This window comes from Drosophila simulans, chromosome 3L (assembly GCF_016746395.2).
Source record: "Drosophila simulans strain w501 chromosome 3L, Prin_Dsim_3.1, whole genome shotgun sequence".
Classification (NCBI taxonomy): domain Eukaryota; kingdom Metazoa; phylum Arthropoda; class Insecta; order Diptera; family Drosophilidae; genus Drosophila; species Drosophila simulans.
In genome coordinates, this window is record NC_052522.2 from 23,156,096 (window position 1) to 23,180,900 (window position 24,805).

A 24,805-nucleotide genomic window follows, 5' to 3' on the forward strand; every position below is an offset into this window, starting at 1 on the left:
CGCATGCCGGTTCCTGTTAGGATCTTCCGTTGGTGCGGCGTTGCCACTCGAAGATCTTAAAATCTTAGCAGGGTGATCCTTCATGTGCCGATAATTTCAATATTTTTCAGTGTTTGTGAGGAAGAAACTGTATTCTGGCTTGGCCTGTCGCTGAAAGAGTAGACTTTGTTGACTCTGGCTGTGTCGATCGTGACAGTATGTGACCCCACTAATCGTCCCCGCTGCGGAAATTCTGCTCCTCTTCGATTAATTGGCCTGTTATTTTGGAAAATCGGCACCTTGGAACCCCTGCTGATTGCTGGCCGTCTCTCACTTTAGGACAGCTTTTTTATCTTTAATTGTACCCGTAACTCGTGGAGTAAATGGGTATACTAGATTAGTTGAAAGGGGTGTAACAGGCAGAAGGAAGGGTTTCCGACTATATAAAGTATATATATTCTTGATCAGGATCAATAGCCGAGTCGATCTAGCCATGTCCGTCTGTCCGTATTTCCGTCTGTCCGTATGAACGTCACGATCTCAGGAATAATCAAAGCTAGAAGGTTGAGATTCTAGAGATTATTGTTGAACCATGTTGCCACGCCCACTCTAACAAAACCCACAAAACCCACAAAAAACGTGTAGATATTTTATATACCATCAATTTTAACTATTTTAATACATAATTTTATCCTACTAACAGAGTTAGTTTACATTATATTCATTTTCCCATTTCTGTGCTCTTTTCTATATCGCGTCTACCTTTTCGCGAATCGAGCCGTACGATACACGGCAGCGCCCCTCGGTCGGTTGAGCATGAGGTGTGGCCGTGGGACCCGTGCGAAAAAAAAAAAAAAAAAAAAAAATTGTAAATGGCAATGCGAGATACTTTGACCAAAATATAGATCTGTATTTATGCAATCATGTACCAATTGAAATAACTTCGAGTAGATATTTTGTGGGATATTTTGCTGAGGGTCCAGGTTGAGATTAAGCATACAGATTCTAGAGACAAAGACGCAGTGCAAGTTTGTTGACCCATGTTGCCGCGCCCACTCTAACGCCCACAAACAAAAGTGCACAAATCCCACGAAAAACGTCTAGATATTTTTTATATACATTACTCTTGTAAATTTTTATCCACTTGCCAATTCTTTTTGCTAAGCCCACTCTAACGGATACAAATTTACAAGAGTAGTATATATATAAAAAATATATATATTTGTGCAGTTTTGTGCGGTTTGTGAATTAGTTGAATAGTATGTAACAGGTAGAAGGAAGCGTTTTCGACCATATAATATAAATATTTTCTTGATCAGGATCAATAGCCCAGTCGATCTAGCCGTATCCGTCTTTACGTCTGTCCGTATGAACGTCGAGATCTCAGGAACTCTGAAAGCTAGAAGGTTGAGATTCAGCATACAGGTTCTAGAGACAAAGACTCAGTGCAAGTTTGTTGACCAATGTTGTCACACGCCCAGTCTAACGCCCACAAACCGCACAAAACTGCCACGCCCACACTTTTAAAAAGACGACAAGTTTATATGTCCACACGTTTGATCATGTGTTATAAATTTGACAAAATACTTTACAAGTTCACTTTACAAGTTCACAGACTATCTATATTATTTTTGATAAATTACCACTAAATAAAAACTCTAGTTTTTCATTGCCTTAACATAGTTACTAATCGAGCATATAAATAATAACACCAGCAGGCTGGAATGTGCTTATGATGTTATGAGGCAGGATGTATCGCCCGTTGGCTTAAGCTAGCGCTATTCCCAGGACCACCTTTGCTGACCACTGACCCCACTGTGGTTCCTTTGTTCTCCTGCTCCGTGAATCGCAGCGTTTCTCTGTACTTCACTTGCAGTGATCGTCCCTGTGTGTCCGTCTCGATACTCCCTGGCTGATTCATTCTATGTTCTGTGCGTTCTCACTGACCGACACCTTCTCACTGTCTGTTCTCGCTGACCGGAACTTTTTCCGCGTGTTCTAGCTGACTGTGACCTTCTCTATGCAGTCTACTCTCTACTACTCGTTCCGCTCTTTCGCCTTCAGAATCTGTTCTGCCTTACTGCGCGGCCGAGTCCTGACCGCGCAACCCCGCCCGTACTCTCCTCGACGATACCCGCGTGCGTATGGATCCTCGCTGCGCTGGCGCAGTCCCTTTATAGGCCGCGGGAATCCCGTTATTTCCCCTTATGCGAACGGCCCGCTCGGGTGCAAAGGCCAAATAGCGTCCCGTTAGTTCACGGTACGTCCTCTTTGTGCGTGTCCAAAGTGCGCACCGTTACCGTTCGACCTCCGTGCCGGCTTTCGTCCAAGGTCCATCGAGGTACCGTTAGTTCACGATCTCTCCGCTTTGCCGGGGCTTAGGGTCCATCAGTTCCCGTTCGACCTGACCGCCCTTGACGTTTCGCACTCCAGACGGCTGAAATGCTTTAAGCCTCTTCACAGACGTTATGTAAGAAAGTTCTATGTGAACGATTTTAAGGAATGGCATCATGTAATTATAGCTTCAAGCGTGAATATGGCTTTGTAGGTTTTCTCTTCCCTTCTAAGCGGGATCTTATTGGAGGATTTTTGCAGAAGCGCTTGTTCCGTTATGGGTCACAAGTGTAGCTCAGCGTATAGTTAAAATTTAAAATTTATGCATAAAGAAACATGCTTATTATCATAGTTAGGACCTTCACCAATAAAAAGTTTTAAAAAGTAAAACTTTTCGGAAACGATTTCAACGATGAACTAAACCCAGTCAGAAGAATATATGTTCTGAATTAGAATGAATATGTATAAAATAATAATACTAGGAAATGAATAAACTGCACAAACTTCTAATTTTGTATAAACCAAATATATAGTACATACCAAACGAGTATTCGGCAAACGATAAGCTAATTAATAGAAAATATATACTAGCTAAGTTTTTTTAATCATAAAGCGTTTTCATACCGATATAAAAATTTTTTGACCATTAATAATTTCGGTTTGAAGTGATCAAACTGTGTTCAACATATCCTCTCCATGGGTATAATGCATTATCCCATTTAGCAAAATAAGGCTTACTGCTAAATGGAATTTACTGCAAAATAAGATTTCTACTCTAGATGGACAGACCCATGATAAAGACTTTTCTTCTCTGTTACAGATATTATGAATAAGGTTTATTCACGAATCAATCTTCGTAAGCCAGCTTAATCTTTGATTAAGCGGCTTGAGATAGGCTATTAATAAGTATAGAAAATACTTACTGATTTATTGAATTATGCAGAGGAGTATTAAATAGTGTAATATAACCTTTAGGCCTTGCAATTGACACATTGAATGGGACCTTGGATCGAAGAGAAAATGTTTTAAATACATAAATTTAAAAACTTACTAAGCATACTTACCTTTATTCCTGGTTCGTCAAAGCATGGAAATAATCGACGAGCATTGTTTGGATTTAGGTTTGTAGCTAAATATATTTCTGCGCCATCGTGGCTAGAATTTGTGTAAGAGCTTCTAAAAAGGCCTTCCTCAGTTTCTGAAATATTTCCTTGAAAATAAATGTCTAAAAGACATTCAGAGCCCTTCTTTATTTTATCTTTTAGGTACAAAACAAATACAGGCTTTCGAGGCAGTCGGATGCCCCTTAAAATTATTACATTATTGCCCAAAGTCCTGCGGAACAAATTTAAAATAAATAACAAAAAAATAAGGGTAATAATTTAACGTACCCATCTCCCATATTTAATGTAGTTAATATGATTTGGCTGACGTCGATCAACAAACTGTCATGTGCATGGAAATACACCTTTTTTGAATCTGCAATCCATCTTAAGTGCATTTTTATTGATCCTTCAAAGTTTTGGTTATCCATATGCGGCTCAATGAGGACTTCGTAGCTTAGAGGCAAAACTTCATTAGGCAGGCGAACCTCTGATATTACGTGAAGTGAAGAAAAGTCATTGACAAACGCCTAGTTTAAAAAGTAAATTAATTTTTTTACTTAGAGACTTCAAAACACGATGATGCGTAGTGTCATTCGATTTTACACTATATTGCCCGGTACTAGATTCGTTGAAAAGTATGTAGAGGTAAAATAAGCTAAAATGTCTAGTTTAACACCCTCAATAATAAGATCAGCAACTACCTGTATTTTCACGTTTATGCCTTGTATTCTATTATACCTTTATGTTTTCCTTGCAACACCATAATAATAGTGCATAATAGTCTGGCCCAGACACTAGAATAACAACATTTGTGACGCCATACGATTTTTTTGCACACGATTTTTATACCCTATAGTCTTAGAGTTAAATGGTATGCTAGATTCGTTTAAAAGTATGTAACATGCAGAAAGAAGAGTTTCCGACTATATAAAGTATATATTCTTGATGTCCGTCTGTCCGCATGAACGTGAAGATCTCTGGAACAATCAAAGCTAGAAGGTTGAGATTCTAGAGATTCTTGCTGACCCATGTTGCCACGCCCACTATAACGCCCACAAGCCTCACAAAACTGCCACGCCCACATTTTGGAAAAACTTTTTGAAATGCAATTATAATCTAATAAGTCTTGTAAATTTACACCTCACAACTAAAACAGCAAATAACTGCAACGCAAAATTTTGTGCGTGACCGGTTTGGTGGCTTTAGGGCGTTAGAGTGGGCGTGTGCAAAAAGAGTTGGCCATTGGATAAAATTTTACAAGAGTAATGTATATACAAAATATCTAGACGTTTTTCGTGGGATTTGTGCACTTTTGTGCAGTTTGTGAGCGTTAAAGTGGGCGTGGCAACATGGGTCAACAAACTTTCACTGCGTCTTTGTCTCTAGAATCTGTATGCTTAATCTCAACCTGGACCCTCAGCAAAATATCCCACAAAATATCTACTCGAAGTTATTTCAATTCGTACATCATTGCATAAATACGGACCTATATTTTGGTCAAAGTATCTCGCATTGCCATGTTTTTTTTTTTTTTTCGCACGGGTCTCGCGGCCACACCTCATGCCCAACCAACCGAGGGGCGATGCCGTGTATCGTACGGCTCGATTAGCGAGAAGATAGACGCGTTATAGAAAAGAGAACAGAGACGAGGTAATGAACATAAAGAAATAAATAATAATAAATAATCTAACTAAATAATAAGATAACTCTAATAAATATTATTGTTAGTATGATCTAATTATGTACTAAAAATGTTAAAATTGATTGCTTTAATAGCGGCAGAGAGTCAAGATTACAGATAATAGGATAAAGTCTATTATAGTCAGAACATAAAACTCTGTAAGGGTCATGCAACTCATAGTTAGATCTTAATGATTTAAGATAAGGGGTATATAGTTTCTAGTGAATCTACTTGGAACCAAAAAGTTAAGCCGACTTATCAAGTCGGGACTCTCAACATCACCACGAATAAGCTTACAAATAAAGACTGTTCCAAGCATAGTTCTACGGTTAGCTAGTGAAGGTAAATTAATTAAAATAGTCTAGTGGAATAAGGAGGTAATATACGGTTTGCATCCAATTTAGGCGCCGCAAGGCAAAAAGTAAAAAGTTTTTTTTGGACCGATTCAATGCGGTCCGAGTGGACTGCGTATTGTGGACTCCAAACAGGTGATCTGTACTCGAGAATCGGACGGACTAACGAAATAAATAAGGTGTTAGTCAAGTAAGGGTCATCAAATTCCTTAGACCACCTTTTTATAAAACCAAGCACACCCCTGGCCTTACTGGCAATAGTCGAAATATGGTCAGAAAATTTTAGTTTAGGGTCCAGAAGAACACCAAGATTATCAATATTATTCTGTCCAAAGGGCACCCACTTAGAGTGTAAGTCGTGCGTATTGGATTGACACGACATAAGGTCATAACTTTGCACTTGGAGCCATTTAAGTTTAATACGGTATCACGGCACCATATTTGAAATCGGTCTAGATCGGATTGTAAGCCCAAATAGCGCGGAATGTCCTTGTGCTGTAGGCATAATTTAATATCGTCTGCGTACATAAGTACACGCGAATGTTTTATTACTAAGGGGAGTTCGTTAATGGATGTGACTCGGAGAATACAAGACAGAGAATTTTTAAAAAGGACTTTTTGCGTCCATCTGAATGGCAGGACGCTAAAAGTCCTCTTTAAAAATTGAAATCCAATTTAGAAGATCAACAGGGAAGCCTAATAGATCAAGTTTCCTTACTAGAAGGTACTGATTAACAGAGTCAAATGCTTTACTAAAGTCAGTGTAGATGACATTTGTTTGAAGATTATTTTTGAAACCCTGTATTACGAAAGAAATTAGCTCCAAGAGGTTAGTGGTTGTTGATCTGCGTTTCATAAAGCCGTGCTGGCACAGTGAAAGGTGCTACAAAAGTCCTGCAAATGAGGAGGGATATCATTTTCAAAAAGTTTTGGGATAGCCTACAATTTAGAGATTCCTCTGTAATTGCTTGCATCCAGTTTCCTACCTTTTTTATGAAGAGGAATCACAAAGGAGTCCTTCCATATAGGAGGGAACTGTGAAGATTCCACAGATAAGGTAAACAGTTTCAGTAGAGGCTTGCACAAGGATTCCATCGGGACCTGGCGAATCGACCGGTTTAACACGCTTACGATCGTTAAGCAGTGAGCTTTCGTTTAAAGTGGGGCAAAATATTAGATTCGACTTAGATACCGCATAAGAGTTTGGCTGTTCGGAATGAGGTAACGTAGAATATGTTGTTTGAAAAAACTTGGCGAATAGATCGGCTATTGCCTGATCCTATGTTACCGTAGTGTTTTCAATAAATAGCGAGGAAGGGTAAGAACTTGTTTTTCGCTTAGTATTAACGAAATTATAAAACTGTTTTGGATCCTGTGCAAACTGGAACTTACAACGGTTTAAAGAATTTCGGCAGCACTGAGCATTAAGCACGGTAAAGTTTAACCGAGTGCTTAAATATTTAAAAAGAACGGACTGAGAACCGGTATTTTTAAATTTTGTATAAAGTCTGGACTTTACATTTCTTAGATGTGTCAACTCTTTATTAAACCAAGGAGGTTTAGGGATTGACGGATAGTACATCGGAACACAAGAGTCACAAAGTGATTTAATTGTGGTATAACAGTTATTAATGGCATCCGTCATTATGTTGCAGGAGTAAAGATTGGACCAATTAAAGCCAGCAATAAAATTGTTTAGCCTCCGAAAATTTGGCTTGCGAAAATGAATTTGCTTTGCTGATTTCTCTGAATTTACTTTTAATACCGTACCTATGTCGATTGCCACCTCGAAAGTAGGATGATATGGATCTTCAGGTTGAGTAAGAGGTGGACAGAAACACACTTTCTGGACTTGTTACAAAACATAGATCCAATAATCGACCAAGAGAATTTCGAATATAATTTACTTGCGATAAGTCGAACAAGCCTTCAATAAATTCATGTTGTGCTAAAGGGAGAAGGATATTGGAATTTTCTTCTGGGGACCACGTTGTGCCAGGTATATTAAAATCACCTAGAACTACCAATTGGTCCCTGTCAGAAAGTTTATTTAAGATGGATTGGATAGCGTATAGATGATTCTGATATTCTGAGAATTCAGAAGACGGTGGAATATACGAGCACGTAATGTAAACTAATCTGTTGGAAAATGACAGCTTTACGCATAAGAATTCAGAGTTAAGGGACTCTTCAAAAAGTAACTCCTCCGACGCGAGGGTAGATCTAACCGCAATTAAGACTCCACCTCCCCGTCTGGAGGGACGGTCATACCTATATATAGTGTACATACCTGGGAAGACTTCGGAGTTAAGTATCTCCGGCCTTAGCCAAGTCTCTGTAAGCACTATTATAGACGCAAAGGAAAGGCTATCACAATACAATTTGATTAGTTTGCTACGCAAGCCTCTAGCATTTTGATAGGAAATAGTAAGAATAGATGTTATTTTTTTGAAGAAGAGGAAGAAGATGAAGAGGCGGATGGTGCAGTGGTCTGGCCACGTGAGGAAAGTTTAATTCCCACGGGCACCTTTTTCTTATTTTTGATCTTAGCTTCAAACTCTTTTACCACCATACTATCCGGCCAAAAATCACAAGAACCTTCAAGAACCACAACATGAAATAGAACCGGCACAAAACCAGCCTCTCCGTCCGTATGAACATCGATATCTCAGAAACTCTAACGCCCACAAACCTCCCAAAACTGCCACGCCCAACTTTTGCAAAATGTTTTGATATTTATTCTTATTTTTATTAGTTGTAAATTTCTATCGATTTGCAAAAAAAATTTTTGCACGCCCACTCTAGCACTCTAGCACTCTAGCACGGGCCCCTCGACTATTGTATTTTGTTCTGTTTTTTTTTTTAAGTTATTTGTAGTTAATGCGTTACACTGTATTTATATAAATATTTGTTTTCTTCTTCCGTAAGGTAATAAATTATGTAAGTTTAGGTATTGTTAGGTAACTTTTTAACTACTCGCGCCGTGCTCTCCTCGACTATCCTCGCGTACGTATGGCTCCTCGCGTGTTGTGACTGACTGTCACGAGCTGCGGTTGCGCCGTTCCTTTATAGGCCGCGGGGATCCCGCTATTTTCCCTCTTAATCTCTTTGCTTTATTTTTTTGTTTAATAAATTATCTTCCTTTAAGTTTCTTCAATTTGTAAATAAATACAAAAAAATTAGCAAGTGCTTAACGTGTAAATTCAGTTTGACTACAATTATTATTTAATTACAATATATAATATTATATAATAATTTAATTATTAACTGTAGAAATATTATCCAATCATCCCAGTGCACTATGGTCCAGAACTCGTTTTTTTTGGCATAAAGTCTAAATTTTTATGTCAATATATCGTCCTCTAGCAATTATTTTCTAATAGAAAATTGATCATATAAATAAAAACAAAAAACAAAATTGACCGAAAGCTTCACTAAATCGTTTTATGAGCTTTTAAAGTTGAAGTGTTAAAAAGCTGATTGAGAGAATGCAATTTCCGAAAAATTACTTGCTTACTTTTGCATGTGGTATGATCGTTAATACGCATCCAAAAATTATAGTAAAATATGGAAAATAAATGCCAAGGTATGATGTTTTTAACTTATGTAGGTAATATATGTATAGTTGTACTGTTTTTATGTTGTGTGACATCCAATTTATGTGTATTTTAACAGAAAATTCTAACGTGTCCCCTGTGTTTCGTGGAGTATAACTAATTTTCTGACAATTTCTGACAAAAGTTAAAAACGTCAGTTTGTACCTTTAACTATTGTCTTTCACGGTAAAGTAATATCTTTTGCCCATTTTTGCTCGTTTTCTTAAAAATTTGATTTTAAATAGGCAATTTTGAGTTCAGACATAGCGACCTCCTGGACATTTGGAGGCGTAACAATAGGCAAAAAAGTTATGTTTCAAATTACGTTTATTCCCCAATCAACAACAATAATCAGGAATCGAAAAAGACAGAAGAGATTGACAAAAAAATAGTAAATTTTGAATTATTTATTAAAAAAAAACTGCCCGAGTGTAACAGACAACTAGACCGATTTATTTTCAAGCATACCAAGTAGATGGCGTCAAAGATAACAATTCTTGTTAGTGATTTTGAAAACTCCAAGACACCGAAGCAAATGGGACGCCGAAACTTATCTTACCAAAATGAAGGAGAAAGATTAAAAAGGAATCTGAAAATACGAGTGGAGCCCGGAATAAGCTTTACAAAAGGGACCGACTATCACATGCAAAAAAAGATATTCGGATCAATAGGATGAGTGATATTTTCCACAGAGCGATTGATAACTCGGACCCACTATTATCAACAATTAGTTTAAAAGAACGAGAGAGAAAAAATAGGAAAAACCACTTCCGAAGGCAGTAATAAGTCTTTTGGAAATACAGTCTAATTTTAAACCTGATCCATGAGACAAAATATTGGATTCACAATCTGATTCTGATTCGAATTCAGATTCGGAAATTTAAAATGTAGAACTAGAAAAAGAAAAGGGGGATTATTTTTAAAACAACAATATACACGACTTTAAAAAAAAAAAAAAAAAAAAAATGATATTTCGTTGACTCCTGAGCCATACCAGTAGTTAATATGGGAGGCAAGAGAGGGCGTGGTCGCACAGACTTCAAATTTTCTGTGCAAACTATTTGTGATTTAACAACAAAATGTACAAAGTTTCAAGTCTGTAGCTCAATTTTTAGACTTTATGCCAAAAAAATCGAATTCTGGACCACAGTGCAGTGGTACAACATCATCTTTAGGTACAACATTCGGGATACAAATTATCAAGAAGTAGTACATTTACATGAAGTACATTTTAAATTCAAAAACGTTTAAAATTAATTTTCTCAGAAAGTAGTTTCAATTGTAAGTTTATATATATTTTTAAATAATATCTGTTAAATAAATATTTTTAAAGTTTTTATTAATAGCCCTACATAACTTTTCTTTGTTGTATTCGTATGATTTCCAATAACAAATTATTAAAGGTGGTAAAACTGGCTTCATTTTATCCTCGTCCAAAGATCGATCTCCCGATGCAGATTACCTTAAACGAATTTGTGCAAAATTCTACGAAAACTTAGGAAATATACAGACACACACTTTCACTTTTCTTTTTCCGAAACAAAACGAATTTACTTTTCTTTGCCATAAGCAAGCAAACAATTTAAACGCACACTCTCTAAACCTAAAATGATCTTAAGCATTATCTAAATTAGGTTACATTAAATAGATATTAAAAATTAAATATTAAACATTAAGAAAATATTATTTAAATAATATTAAAGGAATATAAAAAAAGTTTTTTGTTAGGGTACATAGATCAGCTCCTTTTAAATCTACTTAATCATTGAAAAGGTAATTTATCCAGAAAATTTTTCTCAGTGTATGTTTAGCTATTGAGCTTTTTCAATAGCTGTTGCGAATAATAAAAAACCGAAGAAGTTTGTTTTTATTACAACAGTTTTTATTTTGCGAATTATTATTCTTTTACGATAGCGACAATGGAATGCGTAAGTTTGGTCTTTTCCGAAACACGAAGAATTGGCAACTGGCGGGCAGGCAGCCCGCCAGTTGCCAATTCTTCGTGTTTCATGGTAATGCGAAATAATTGTTTTGTCAGGACAAACAGCTGTTGGCCAATCTCTTTCAGGCTCCGTAAGATAGGCAGGTCCATGCGCCCAGAGTGACGATTCGCTAGGCTCAAACGGCAGGGATCCTCTGGATAAGATGTCAGCCGGATTTAAAGCTGTTGGAACATAACGCCAAGCCGTGACATCTGTCAGCTCCTGAATGGCAGCAACCCTATTTGCCACAAATATGTTTTCCTTGCTGGCTGAAGAAGGAACGCGAGAAGCTATTAAGGCGCTACCGCAAGGGCGCGAGCAGCCTCCAGACACAACCCAGCCCAGACGAGTTTTTTGAAGCAGGGGCAGTCCTGGCAACAACTTTATCTGACCTACGCACAGCAGCTCATAAAACAGGCTAGCTCCTATTAACATGTCAACACGCTGAGCTTTATGAAATTCCGGGTCGGCGAGCTGCAGGTTTTCTGGAATCTTCCAGTCCCCAATGTCCACATTAGCACTTGGCTGGCGATCCGTGATATTGGGAGCGATAACTGCTGTTATGCTCGTTGAGAAGTCCGAAGTGACAGACCGAATCGCAATTCCTACCGAGAATCCATCAGTCGCGAAATTGGAATCCCCGATTCCAGTGACGGAGCCGGACGACCTCGACCTCTTAAGTTGCAATTGATTTGCAAACCGAGAGGTGACCAAGTGCAGTTGAGAGCCAGAATCTAACAAGGCCCTGCAGGGAACGAACAGTCCCGATCGATTCTGCACTAGAACGGATGCAGTGGCTAGCAGCACAAGGTCACTACCGAGATCCTGGGCAATTAGAGTAGAAGACGTCGAAAGTGGGGAAGAAAGCTCAGCGTGGGATCTTGAAGACAACGGAACAAGTGGCTGCGAGGAAGGCGGACCATCTAGATGGAGCAGCGTATGATGCCTGATTCCACAGGTGCGGCAGCGGCTCGAGCTGCATTGCCGTAGCTGATGACCTGCCTTTAGGCAATTTAGGCATAGTGCTAGTCTCTTTGCCTCGCGCAGACGATCTACTGGCGCTAAGTCTCTAAATTGATGGCAATGATATACCAACCAAGAGAATTTTGGATGGTAGCAACTAGCGTCGAACGATTTCTGCCCACCTGAACGCCTGGCGCATAGGTTGCCATGGCGCAATCCACGGCCTCCAAAGTCCTACATCGCTGTTCCAGAAATGCAGCCATCGATTCCCACGACGGAATAAGGTTGGCAACGACCGGATCCTCCAAGCGCTCCTCCCACTTAGCTTGGCTCGCCGCATCCAGCTTTTGCAGCAGCACTTGCACTATGATGCAGCCAGCGATTTGCTCAGTGGTGCCCAAACCCTTCAACGCACGAATGTGAGCGTTAAACTTGTCCGACAATTCCCGAAGCGATGCCACTGAATCATTCCGTACTACCTTTAAACCCAGAATCTCGGTGATGTGCGCCTGAAAAACGAGACGCCGATTATCAAACCTTTTTTGAAGCAACTCTAAAGCCGCTTCGTAATTGCTGTTTGAAATCTCCAATGATCGGATAGTTTCCAGCGCTGAATCCCTCAAACATGACCGCAGATGTTGAAATTTCTCAATGTTGGAGAGGTCCGGATGGCTGTCGATTATGCTCGTGAACACGGAGTAAAAATCCGCCCAGTTTGCGTAGCCTCCGCCAAACGTTGGCAGCTGCACAGGCGGCAACGGCATCGGCCTCGGCCACGGCTGCGTTTGAGGACCACTACACTGGTGGGGCACAACACCTTCCGCAAGCGTTGAGTGCGGCGCGAAATGCACATTGCGTTTGGCTATTTCCGCGCGCACACTAGCTTTGAATTCAACGATGAATTCATCGAAAGACTCGCTCATTTCACTGCCAATTTCGTCGAAGTCCAATTCCTCCAGTTCTGTATGCAGAACATTGAAGGCACTTTGCAGCTCATCAATTTGCTCCAGCCTCACCGTAAGAGTGGGTTCGTCGTATCCGCTTAGCGTCTCATTAGACAGCGACGTTTGTAGCCTCTGCAACCTGCTGAACAGCGCATTGGCTTTGCGCTTTAAAAAGGTCACCCTGTTTTTTTCACCTTCAGCGGGCATAGCAACAAATCGCCTTTGATTCGGTTCAGGAAGATGAGCACAAAATAGATGCCGAAAATGCAAGCGGGGTCAATGCACGCAACGATATATGTAGCAATGTATGTATATATGCAATGCTAGCTCGCTTAAACAGCCACTATCACCGAAATCGCCACTCACTTGTCCAACCGATTGCGATTTAATGTATTTGTATTTATTTATTAACGGGATAAGTGCATTAATTAATGTATGCAAATTAACACTATCACGTCGGGGTCACCAAATGTTTAGCTATTGAGCTTTTTCAATAGCTGTTGCGAATAATAAAAAGGCGAAGAAGTTTGTTTTTATTACGACAGTTTTTATTTTGCGAATTATTATTCTTTTACGATAGCGACAATGGAATGCGTAAGTTTGGTCTTTTCCGAAACACGAAGAATTGGCAACTGGCGGGCAGGCAGCCGAAATGCAGCGCCCAAGCTTAACGTAGGTAGCTAACAACAACAAACAAGGAATGAGCGCCGTACAGATAAACGCGTGCGAGAACAGCGGTTTGCACTATGGGCATCGCAACTGATACCACTGACTAATTTGGCTTATAATATTAAAGAATATGATTAGTCTACTGCACAGTTTTGGCGGCTGCATGACCCAACAGTGTAGATTCGCAAATAGCCCAAACGACTCACACATTCCAAAACTTCCCATGGTGTAGCACACAGACTTGCATCTTAGTAGTATACTAAGCATCATTAGTTAGTATATTTCGAATAACTAATACTGCATTTAATATGACCATTAATAAGGAAACCTAAGCTACGATTCTGATAGTTATTTTTTGCTTCAGTCGCCACTACAATTAAGCTTGGTATCTTACCTTGAATCCAGGCGCAGTTAGCAGTATTGTCAGTATAAATAGGGTTCGTGTACCACCAGCCATCTATAACAAAATAAAAATCCCCATGTTTTAAGTTTTTATACAATAACAAGAAAGAATTCTATAGTCGAGTGCCCCGACTATCAGATACCCGTTTTTCAGCTAGTGTTCATGCGAACGCGAAAATTCATTATTTTTTTTTGGAATATCGATAGTTATTGGGGAATAAAATGAGAAAAAAAAATTTTTTGCATGGCGATAGAAATCTACAAGATCAATAAATATGTGAAAAAATATCCTTTTGCCTGTTACATACTTTTCAAAAGAGTGGGCGTGGCAGTTTTGTGTGGTTTGTGGGCGTTAGAGTGGTTCTCAACCTTCTAGCTAGAAGGACATGGCCAGAACTGTTTCCGAGCTTCCTTCTGCCTGTTACATACTTTTCAACGAATTTACATATATAAAAATGGTCACGCCCAGTAAATAGCATTTTGATCAAATTGCAAAAAAATGTACAAGACTTATAAAATTATGAAAAAATATAAAAACATTTTGGAAATACATATGTAAGCGCTTCATTTTTGGGCGTTTACTGAATTTCTTCGCCCAAGAAAACTTCGTTTTCACTGAATTTTTGGAATAACATTTACCTAACTATATAAGCGATCATTGGACATAATATAATTCCAGTATTAATATACTATTATAATATATAATATAATAATATTATTTTCATCCATTGCGTCTTCAGATAAACCGTCAAGCTATGACGGTCTCTTTCAGTAGCTTCTTCAGGAGATGAATTTATCTACCCATTAATAGTACTAGAACGCTACTGAGTACTGAGAGGGAGAACGAGCGCGCAAGGGACGAGCTTTAATGCTCACGCAGCATCTCTATTGTAGTAAAGTTTAACTGTAAATAACAAATTAAGTAATTGTTGGCGGCTGCGATACCTGGCAATGGCATACGAGTTCTCATTCATCCATTTCTAAAACTTAAAAGCTAGTTTAAATTGTACCATGCTTATATTTAAGTGTTATAATAACTATTTAACCCAATATAAGTTCCAGTTCACACATGATCCGAAGCAGTTTAATAATTTTATTAATACTAAGCGCAAAATCACCATATAATATATATATATATTCTTGATTCTTGAGTCAATCTGCCCCTGTCAGTCCGTCCGTATGAACATCGATATCTCAGAAACTATAAAAAATAGATGGTTGTGATTAAGCACACAGATTGTAGAGACATAGACGCAGCGCAAGTTTGTTGCTGCCCCCACTCTAATGCCCACAAAATGTTGTGATATTGTTTTATAATTTTATTATTTTATTTTATTTTTTTTATTCAAAAACCTCTCGAAACTGACACGCCAATACTTTTGAAAAATGATTCGCTTTTTCTTCGGTTAATTGTTTGTCTTGCCAATTTCTATGCATATACCAAACGGCCAAAACGGCCACGCCCACACTTTGGAACAATTTTTAAATGTTTTCTCATTTTATTTCCCAGTATCAATCGATACCCCAAAAAAATTATGAAATTTCGTGTTCGCATTCCAGATAGCTGAGTAACAGGGAACTCGATTTTTGTTTTTCCCTATTTCTGTAAAACCTATTAAAAATATAAAAAAAACATGACATAATAGTGAGTATTTGGAATCATGCGCGGCGCCAGGTTAACGTTTGAGTCTGAAGCCATGCCCCATACATTGATGCAATAACTCATTGACGTGTCCCAGATTTGATTTAAATAACAATAGGAAGGTTGAGATTAAGCATACAGATTCTAGAGACAAATACGCCCACACGTTTGAAAAAACTTTTTGCCACGCCCACTCTAGTGCCCTTAAGCCGCCAAACCGGTCACGCCCACACTTTGGAACAATTTTTAAATGTTTTCTCATTTTATTTCCCTATATACATACATATATCGATATCCCAGAAAAATGATGAAATTTTGCGTTCGCATTCACACTAGCTGAGTAACGGGTATCTGATATCGGAGGAACTCGACTATAGCATTCTCTCTTGATTTTTTTATCAATGGGATGTGATCAGAGATGGAGAGGCACAAATTCCTTGTAGACATCAAAGTCAATGTCTGACGGTGTTCTGACGGTGTTCTTCTTATATGAATAATGCGTGCGCCCGTTGTCTGAGTAATGTGTGAATTTTGAATAGCTACGATTTCGGCCTTGGTAGATAGGCCATTTGGCGTGGAATGAAACACCTTAGATTTCGCATTCAGATGTGCTCGATTTTGTAGCTGCGTATACTATTATTCTATTTTTGTACATGCAGACTCTACGTTTTGGTGTAAAAGCTCTGAAGTGAATCTATTTTGTGCTCTAGTTTAAAGAAATAACGAAATTCTGTTGCTTTTCTGTCTTTGTATTTTGTTTACTCTCCCTTTCATGCGTTGTTTGCAGTGCTGCAGTGTTAACCACTAACCTTTCGGAGCTAACTTCCTTCATAATACAGATGTCATCAACACAGACCCTAGTAAAGCATTTGACTCTAAAATTCATTCTTTTCTAGTAAGGAAATTTGATTTTTTAGGTTTCCATGTTGATTTTCTAAATTGGATTTTGAATTATCTAAATGGTAGGACGCAACGGGTCCTATTTTAATGTTCTCTTTCTTGTATTCTCCGAGTCCACTTCTGTTTACTTTATTTATTATCGACCTTCCTTTAGTAATAAACGATGTTAAATTATACCTTCACCATAATGACATTTCTTGACATTTCGACTTACAATCCGATCTAGACAGCTTTCAAATATGGTGCCGTGATACCGTATTAAACTTAAATGGCTCCAAGTGTAAAGTTATGACCTTTTGTGGAGTCAACCCAATACACACGACTTACACTTTAAGGGGGCGCTCTTTGGTTTGGAATGCAAACCTTCCTTATGCCAGTAGACTACTTTTAATGCATTTAACTTCCTGAGCTAACCGTAGAAGAATGCTTGGAACAGTATTTTTGTAAGCTTATTCGGGGTGACGTTGATAGTTCCGACTGGGTTATTCGACTAAACTTCTCTGTTCCACGTATATTCACTAGCAACTACATACCTCTAATCTTAAATCATTGTAGATCTAACTATTGCTGAAAATAGGAACTGAGGCTATATAGTAAGCTCAGTCTTACGAATATGATATAGGGAAATATATATATGTATATTAAATAAATAATTATACTAATTTTCGTTTCTTCCTTCATTCCGTAGCGTACACACGGTGGATCATTTTCTGTCCAGCGTTTCTGCCAATCAAAAAGTTATGGGCCCAAGCACTGGGAAAATTAAAATGCGGTGTGTGACTCTCGTCTGTGTTGGTGCATTTGCCTCTGGAGAACTCACGGAGTCGCACGTACCCGAACATAAGAATTGGGTGGCCTTGGATAATATAGCGTTGGCGACAATTACTCTGAGTGAAAAGACATCTCAGTTGGCATACATAAAGAATTGTACCACAGCACTGAAGGCTTGGGTACAGTTGAAAGAGGTTCTTCAACCAAGCGGACCTGTACGAAAGGTACAGTTGTATAAGAAACTGATCAGCAATAGAGCATTCGATCCCTAGTGTTGATGTCAAGCCTTCCAGAACAGATTAAGCATTTCGCTCGAGATCAGTTGCCTTTTTTCGATGTTCTCACCATAAAGTTAGAAGAGAATGGTTAGAGAAACGCAGTTACAGAAGAGCGAAGCGATAGCACAAAGGCATTCGTCGAAGCAAAGAAGCCAAATTCATTCGCAAAACAGAAGAAACGAAAAGACATCGTTTGTTTTAATAGTAGTGAAAAAGATGTTAAAACACTCGGTGAACCGCCAAAGCAGCCTACTAAATTCTGGGACGTCAGGAACTTTAAGCGGTCAGTGTGGTGCTGAGACAGTGCCATATGTAATGTAAAAATGAGCTTTTGATAAATTTGCTGAAGCACACTGAACAGATCGGATTGGCCGATGCTGGTTTCCTTCAGGCTGAAGGAAAAGGGACGTCAAGATTCAAACAGGCTCACGCTCAAAGATAATATTGAAGATTACCGGAAAATTCATTTCAGTGAACAGTATAGTGCAGAACAGTTGTAATTCCCATTTAATTATTTCGGACATTTTTTTCCTTTGGCTTAAAACACATTCCAGAAAATGGAATTACAAATTTTTTCTTCGAAAATTTCTATTCATATGCCAAAAAAACTTTTTGCCATGTCCACTCTAACGTCCACAAACCGCCCATTCTTTTTAAAAGTAGTATGATTATTTAGCATACTTTTTTTATTCTTGTAAATTTGTATTGATTTTATAAAAAAAAAATGTTTTCCACGCACACTCTTTGAAAAAATGTATCGTTTTTTTCTTTGTTTATTGTTTGTCTTGCTAATTTTCATGGTTATTATAAAATCACTTCTGCACCTATGTACAAGACGCGAAAACCGTCACGCTTACAGTTTTCAAAATGTTTGAAATTTAACTCATTTAAATTCTATCGATAGGACAAAAAAAAGCTGAGTAACAGATACCCGATAATCGGAAAACACGACATTTTCATTCTCTCTTGTTATATTTTACTATTTTCCTTCTTTTTCTGCCCACTGTATAATCTTTTATTTTCCCTCAAAATAATAGATAATAAAGGCTATGAGATAATCGTATAATAATTAAAAAGATTATATGATAATAATAATATTAAAGAGATAAGATAATTAGAAGATTAAAATTTACCGAGGAACATATATGAAGAAAATATAAATGTCACAACGTATTTACTTTAAATAATAATAAATTGATTTAAAATTGTATTTAGTGTTGTTGAAATGAAAGAACGTGGACCGAGTTTACTGAAAGCAAGATACCTTATAATGTAAAACTAATCAAACTAAGAATCCTAAACTTCAAGGCCCACAGAAGGGGCCCATTAAACATTGCATTATTCTTTTTTTTGCGTAATGAACAAAGAATACTGAATGTTTATAAACATTATTCATAATGATACATTTTTAATAATCGTTTTCGTGATTTCATAAAATATTTGTATTTAAAATTTAAAACTTATGGAATGTTAAATTCGCCCATGTACCGACAACTCGAGCTCTTCTTTTGAATCCAACAAAGGACTAATTTGGACTGGCTTTTCAAAAATAGACTAAATTTCCGAGGCTTAGTAAATTGAATTGTTAATACACAGTTTACGAATAAAAATGCTTAATTATTCGCTTTTATTTTAGTTTACGCACCCAGTAGACATTGTCGTCTGAAGTTCCTTCAACATTTTGCGTCCTCATTATATCCGCTACTCGTAGAGTAAAACGAGTTCCTAAAAAACATCGTAACCACTAATGGTATGAAGCCATCCCCTCTTAAAATTAAAGGCCTAGATTCATTTCCAATTCCAAAAACCGGTAAAAGAGATAAGAGCTTTCCTTGGATTAACCGGTTATTATCGTAAATTTGTCCCGAATTACGCAGCCATGGCAAATGAACACGAACTAAATTACAGCGCTATCGAAAAAGAATTACTAGCTATAGGTTGGGAAACAAAAACCATTCGACATTATTTACTTGATTTGACGTAGATTTTGAAATTATTAAAATAGCACCCAGAGAAATTATTAATACCACCTGCACTAAAGTAATTCGCAGTCTCTTCCTATTAAAGAATGTTAGTTCTACGCCGCGTTCAATGAAATTATACTTCAGTCACATGGAAGACTTTGACATTCTGGTATAAAGATTTCTTAAAGAAAATCAATTCCTTCCAAATAGCAAACTACTCAGAATATAATAGATATTTATTCATCTGAGGGAAAACATTACATCAGTTCATTGACATTTACCCTAAATGCACTACACTTGAGCAAATTAAAACAAAGGATAGAATGCAGGAACGCATTGATGCGCATTTGTAATCAATTAGGTAAACACAAATTACTTAAGGCAGACAGAGGCGTACCTTTCTCCAGCTTGACACTAAAGCTATAACTTTAAGCAGAAGGAATCGAATCGAATCGAATACTTTAAGCGAAGGAATAAAGGAATCGGCAAAGAACGGTGTAGCAGACGTCAAAAGACTACATAAAACAATAATTGAAGAATTTATATAATGAATTCATTGAAATGACAAAGAAGGAAAATCAAGCAACAATCCTCACTGGATGAAAATTATAGGGTAAAAATGAACAATTAACTAGGTCTAATCGCAGAAAATTCAATTCAGCTTCATAAAAAAAATAATATCGTTAGTTTTGGGAATGAAATACTAAAGAAGCTTACTAACTACGAGAACAACCGCAATTATGCAATTTATTGAATACATAGAAGGCATAGCATGCAACTTTCACGTCTTTGGCTTTTTAATCCGAAATGACTCCATTACGACAAGTTAGAAAGCATTAACAACCGAAATATAACGAATTATTACTCATTTCACATATCCCTATTAACTAAAAAACCATCAACACCATTAAAATAATTCCCAATCATGACCATAATAGGTATCAGTTAGTCTATTCACATCAACAACCACATTTTGAAGACGAGAATAAAATTTATAATTAACACAAAAAAATAGTTAATAATGAATTCATTACAAAATATAATTAAGCGTAAGAATCCAATTTATAATGTTATACCGACTCCCTAAAAACAAAATATAATACTTACATGTAATCGAACTAAAACTGCAAACTCACACAATTGTCAAGAACTAATAAGCGATATAAAAATAAATGGAAGCAAAATTACATGAATAAATTTTTCGACCTCCGTGCCCTTGGCCGGCTCGAGTCCACGGTCCAGCGCGGTACCGTTAGACTCTCCGCTTTGCCGTGGCCTAAGGTCCAATATTTTCCGTTCAACCTGCCCTCCCTTGACTCTTCTCGTATTTCAGGCGTCTTCGCTGTTGCTAGGGCGTTACTATGAACCCCTGCAGTATGCAGATAATCGTTAAATTTCAGTGCACTAGTTGCACTTAAAGAGATATTAAAATATTCTGCTTATGCTTCTAGAAATAATTATTTTTCGTGTTCTTATTTTTTTTGTTCAAGTCTTAATCTCTTTGCTTTTTTTTTTTTTAATAAATTATCTTCCTTTAAGTTTCTTCAATTTGTAAATAAATACAAAAAAATTAGCAAGTGCTTAACGTGTAAATTCAGTTTGACTACAATTAATATTTAATTATTAACTGTAGAAATATTATCCAATCATCAATATATTGTTCCCAGTGTAGGAATCGGTTTTCTTTAGGTACAACATTCGGGATACAAATTATCAAGAAGTAGTACATTTACATGAAGTACATTTTAAATTCAAAAACGTTTTAAATTAATTTTCTCAGAAAGTAGTTTCAATTGTAAGTTTATATATATTTTTAAATAATATCTGTTAAATAAATATTTTTAAAGTTTTTTTTAATGGCCCTACATAACTTTTTTTAGTTGTATTCGTATGATTTCCAATAAAAAATTATTAAAGGTGGTAAAACTGGCTTCATTTTATCCTCGTCGAAAGATCGATCTCCCGATGCAGATTACCTTAAACGAATTTGTGCAAAATTCTACGAAAACTAAGGAAATATAAAGAGACACACTTTCACTTTTCTTTTTCAAAACGAATTTACTGTTCTTTTTGTTCTATAGAGGATACAGTCTATAAGTGAATTAATTTTATTTGTTGGTTTTCGAAACGCTGTCACATTCCACTCTCTACAACTTTTCGTCGCCTCGAAATTTACTTTAGGGCCCTCGATGCATTTTGTCCTATATTATATATATTATATATATTATTTTTTTGCTACATGCAGTTTTAAATATAAAAATTTTTTACTTATTATTGGAGAGCCGATACTTCCCATTTGGAGTGTTGCGCTGCGCCGCAAGTAATGCTGAGTCGGCTTGCCTCATGTCTTGATGGCGCGATGCATTGCCGCGTAGGGTAAACTAAGAAAATACTATTGTCTGTACTTCAGTTCTTGCAAAGCTACTTAATAAATTACAGCTCGACTCCGGCGCATAGCCGTAAATATCTTTGTTCTTAATTACTAACGCATTGCTACGCCACAAGGCTAGAAATATAACCAAGGGGGCGTAGTCAAGCCCAACTTAATCTACCGAAAAGGTTGACATCTCTGCAGAAGACGGAAGCCCTCTGGACCACCAAATAGGAGATCTATTTAACTGGCGCCCAACTTCGCCACAAACAAAAGTCTAGTTGACAGGGTAGCTTTTTTTTTGTTGTAACGATCATTTTATTAATTTGAGATCTGTCAAGATGGACAATAATTAAATGTTTGGGGGGGAGGAACTTAAGAGATTACATATATGTAGATGGGTCGAAGTATTATAAGTTATTGGTGTGGGAGATCTAGGGGATGTTTCCTCTGCAGGCGTCTGAGGGTTTGGCTGTTGTCCAGGAGGTTTATGCCCAGATGGTTTGGGTGATTGGTCAGTCTTTTGTGTATCTCCCACTAAGGGCGGGGGATCTCCTCTGCTACCCATGGCATCCCAAGCTCCTTGTGTATTGTGCAGTTTTCGTGGTATGGGTGAGCGTCTGCGACTAACCTCAGGCACTTGTTTTGGAAGCGGTGGATACGGGTGTGGTTTGATATACTTGCAGTGCCTCACAGCTGTATCCTGTATGTCCATATTGGCTTCAGCATGGCCTTGTAAAGGAGATGTTTTAGGTTATCCCTCAGTTTGGATCTTTTCCCTATGAGCCAGTGCAGTTGCTTTAGGCGCAGGTCAGCCTGGTGTCTAGGCTGCGATCTAGGGTCAGCCCTAAGTATTTCGGGGAGTTTGACAATGGGATGGTTTCTCCGTTAAGCATGACTGGGGGCAGTCTCCTCTGCGCAGCGAGAATGTGGTGTGGGAGGACTTCTCTGCATTCACTGCGATGTTCCATTGTTTCAACAATGGATCGGGGGCATCCAGTTGGGTTTGGATGATGGCTGATGCTTCGTGGGGGTCTGAAGCGGAGGCTAGGAAGGCGGTGTCATCAGCGTATATGGCCACTGTAAGGCTCCGGGAGGGTGGTGGGAAGGTCTGCTGTGTACAGCGTGTAGAGGATTGGCCCAAGAACGCTGCCTTGAGGTACTCCGGCTCTTATGGACCTAGGCGTGCTGGTTGTTAATCCGCATCTGACTTGGAACTCTCTACCCTCCGTAAAGGATTTGAGGAAGGCGAAGTGGGAACTGGGAGGGTGCATCTTTATTTTGAAGTGCAGTCCAGGGTGCCAGACTTTGTCAAACGCCTGTTTGATGTCCAGCATTACGTCCCAGCAGTATTGCTTCCTTTCGAACGCTTCCAGTATTCGCTCAACAAGCAGGTGGCATTACTCTGGTGTTCCATGGCAGCGTCTGAAGCCAAACTGGTGATCAGGGATCAGACCGGCCTCATCCAGTACTGGCAACATTCTGCGCAAAAATACTTTTTCGAGTATTTTGGAGAGGATTGCCAGCAGACTTATCGGACGATAAATGGCTAGATTGGCTTCAGGCTTACCAGACATAAAGGTTGAATACGAGAGTGAGAACAGTTGGGAGGAGGAACGAGCAAGCCCAAAAAAAAAGATTAGCCTAGTCCCCCCATAAATAGCACCATGGACCCCGCTCAGATCCAAGCACTTTTCGAAAATGCCGTCAGACGGGCATTGGCACAAAAGCTGTCCTAGTTCCAAACACAAATAAGCTCCCTAGTTCAGGTACAAAGTTTGCAGGTGGAAACACCGCAAATCATCACGTACGAAAAGGTTACTGAGGTTAGGTGTGACTTAACAGTAGACATAATCAAGTCCGTGCCAGAGTTCTGTGGCACTAAAGATGAGTATGTGGCCTGGAGGCAATCGGCCATATACGCTTACCACCTATTCAATACCTATAACGGCAGCAGTGCTCACTACCAAGCTGTAGCTATCCTACGAAACAAAATTCGAGGCGCAGCTGGAGCCTTACTCGTATCTTTTAATACTGTGTTGAATTTTGATGCCATTTTGGCTAGGTTGCAATACACGAACTCGGACAAGACATCCCTACGCCTACTGAGGCAGGGATTAGAGATGGTCAGACAAGGTGACCTGCCATTGATGCAATACTACGACGAAGTTTTAAAAAAATTGACGCTCGTCACCAACAAGATTGTGATGACACACGAGCAAGAGGGCGCTGACTTACTCAACGCTGAAGCAAGAGTCGATGCCCTGCATGCTTTCACTTCGGGCCTCAAAAAGTCCCTTTTCCCGGCTCAACCTAAAGACCTGCCGTCTGACCTGGCTCTGGCCAGAGCGGCAGAAGCAAGCATTGAGAGGAGCATGTTCGCAAATTCTTACGCCAAGGCCGTAGAGGAACGAGCGCAAACGTCTGGAAACAAGGGAAAGACAACAAGGAAGAACAGAGCCAGGACAGAAATCCACAATTTGTCAGGCGATAAGAAGGTAATGCTAATGGGCAGACCAATAATGACAACCAGACGCCAGCACCTCAACCTATGGAGGTCGACTCGTCCTCCACGTTCAGGCAGCGTACTCAGTGCAACACTAAGAACAACCCTAATGAGTCCAATGCTTCTAAGAGGAGAAATTCCTCGGACCGTTCGACAGGTCCAAGACGCCAACGTATCAATAATGTTTTCCAAGAAACCCCTAAGGCAAAAGACCCCGAGCAGGAGTATGAGAAGGTAGCAAAGTTTGCAGTCGAAGATATCGACTATGAGTACGCTCCAAGCGATGACTCACTGAATTTTGTAGGTGACGCTCCCGGTTGTCGTTCATTGAAATGGTTGGCTGGGAGAACTTTAAAGATGTTGA

General features: G+C 38.6%; 1 protein-coding gene across 5 annotated transcripts in view; it reads right to left on the reverse strand.

Annotated features, from left to right (window-relative positions):
* LOC27208523 (endoplasmic reticulum aminopeptidase 1) overlaps positions 1-19,359 on the reverse strand; it is a 51,415-nt gene extending 32,056 nt beyond the window's left edge. The window contains exons 1-5 of one of the 5 annotated variants that reach the window (XM_039293168.2): positions 19,246-19,308; positions 14,002-14,064; positions 3,705-3,946; positions 3,378-3,648; positions 3,237-3,316 (exon numbers count right to left, since the gene is read on the reverse strand). In XM_039293168.2, coding sequence (XP_039149102.1) covers positions 3,237-3,316; positions 3,378-3,648; positions 3,705-3,946; positions 14,002-14,064; positions 19,246-19,293 — 704 coding nt within the window. In that variant the 5' untranslated portion in view covers positions 19,294-19,308. Of the gene's footprint in view, positions 1-3,236; positions 3,317-3,377; positions 3,649-3,704; positions 3,947-14,001; positions 14,065-18,733; positions 18,886-19,245 lie in introns of those variants that run through there. The other 4 variants (XM_039293169.2, XM_039293171.2, XM_039293172.2 and 1 more) reach the window with 4 other exon arrangements.
* Positions 19,360-24,805: the final 5,446 nt, after the last annotated feature.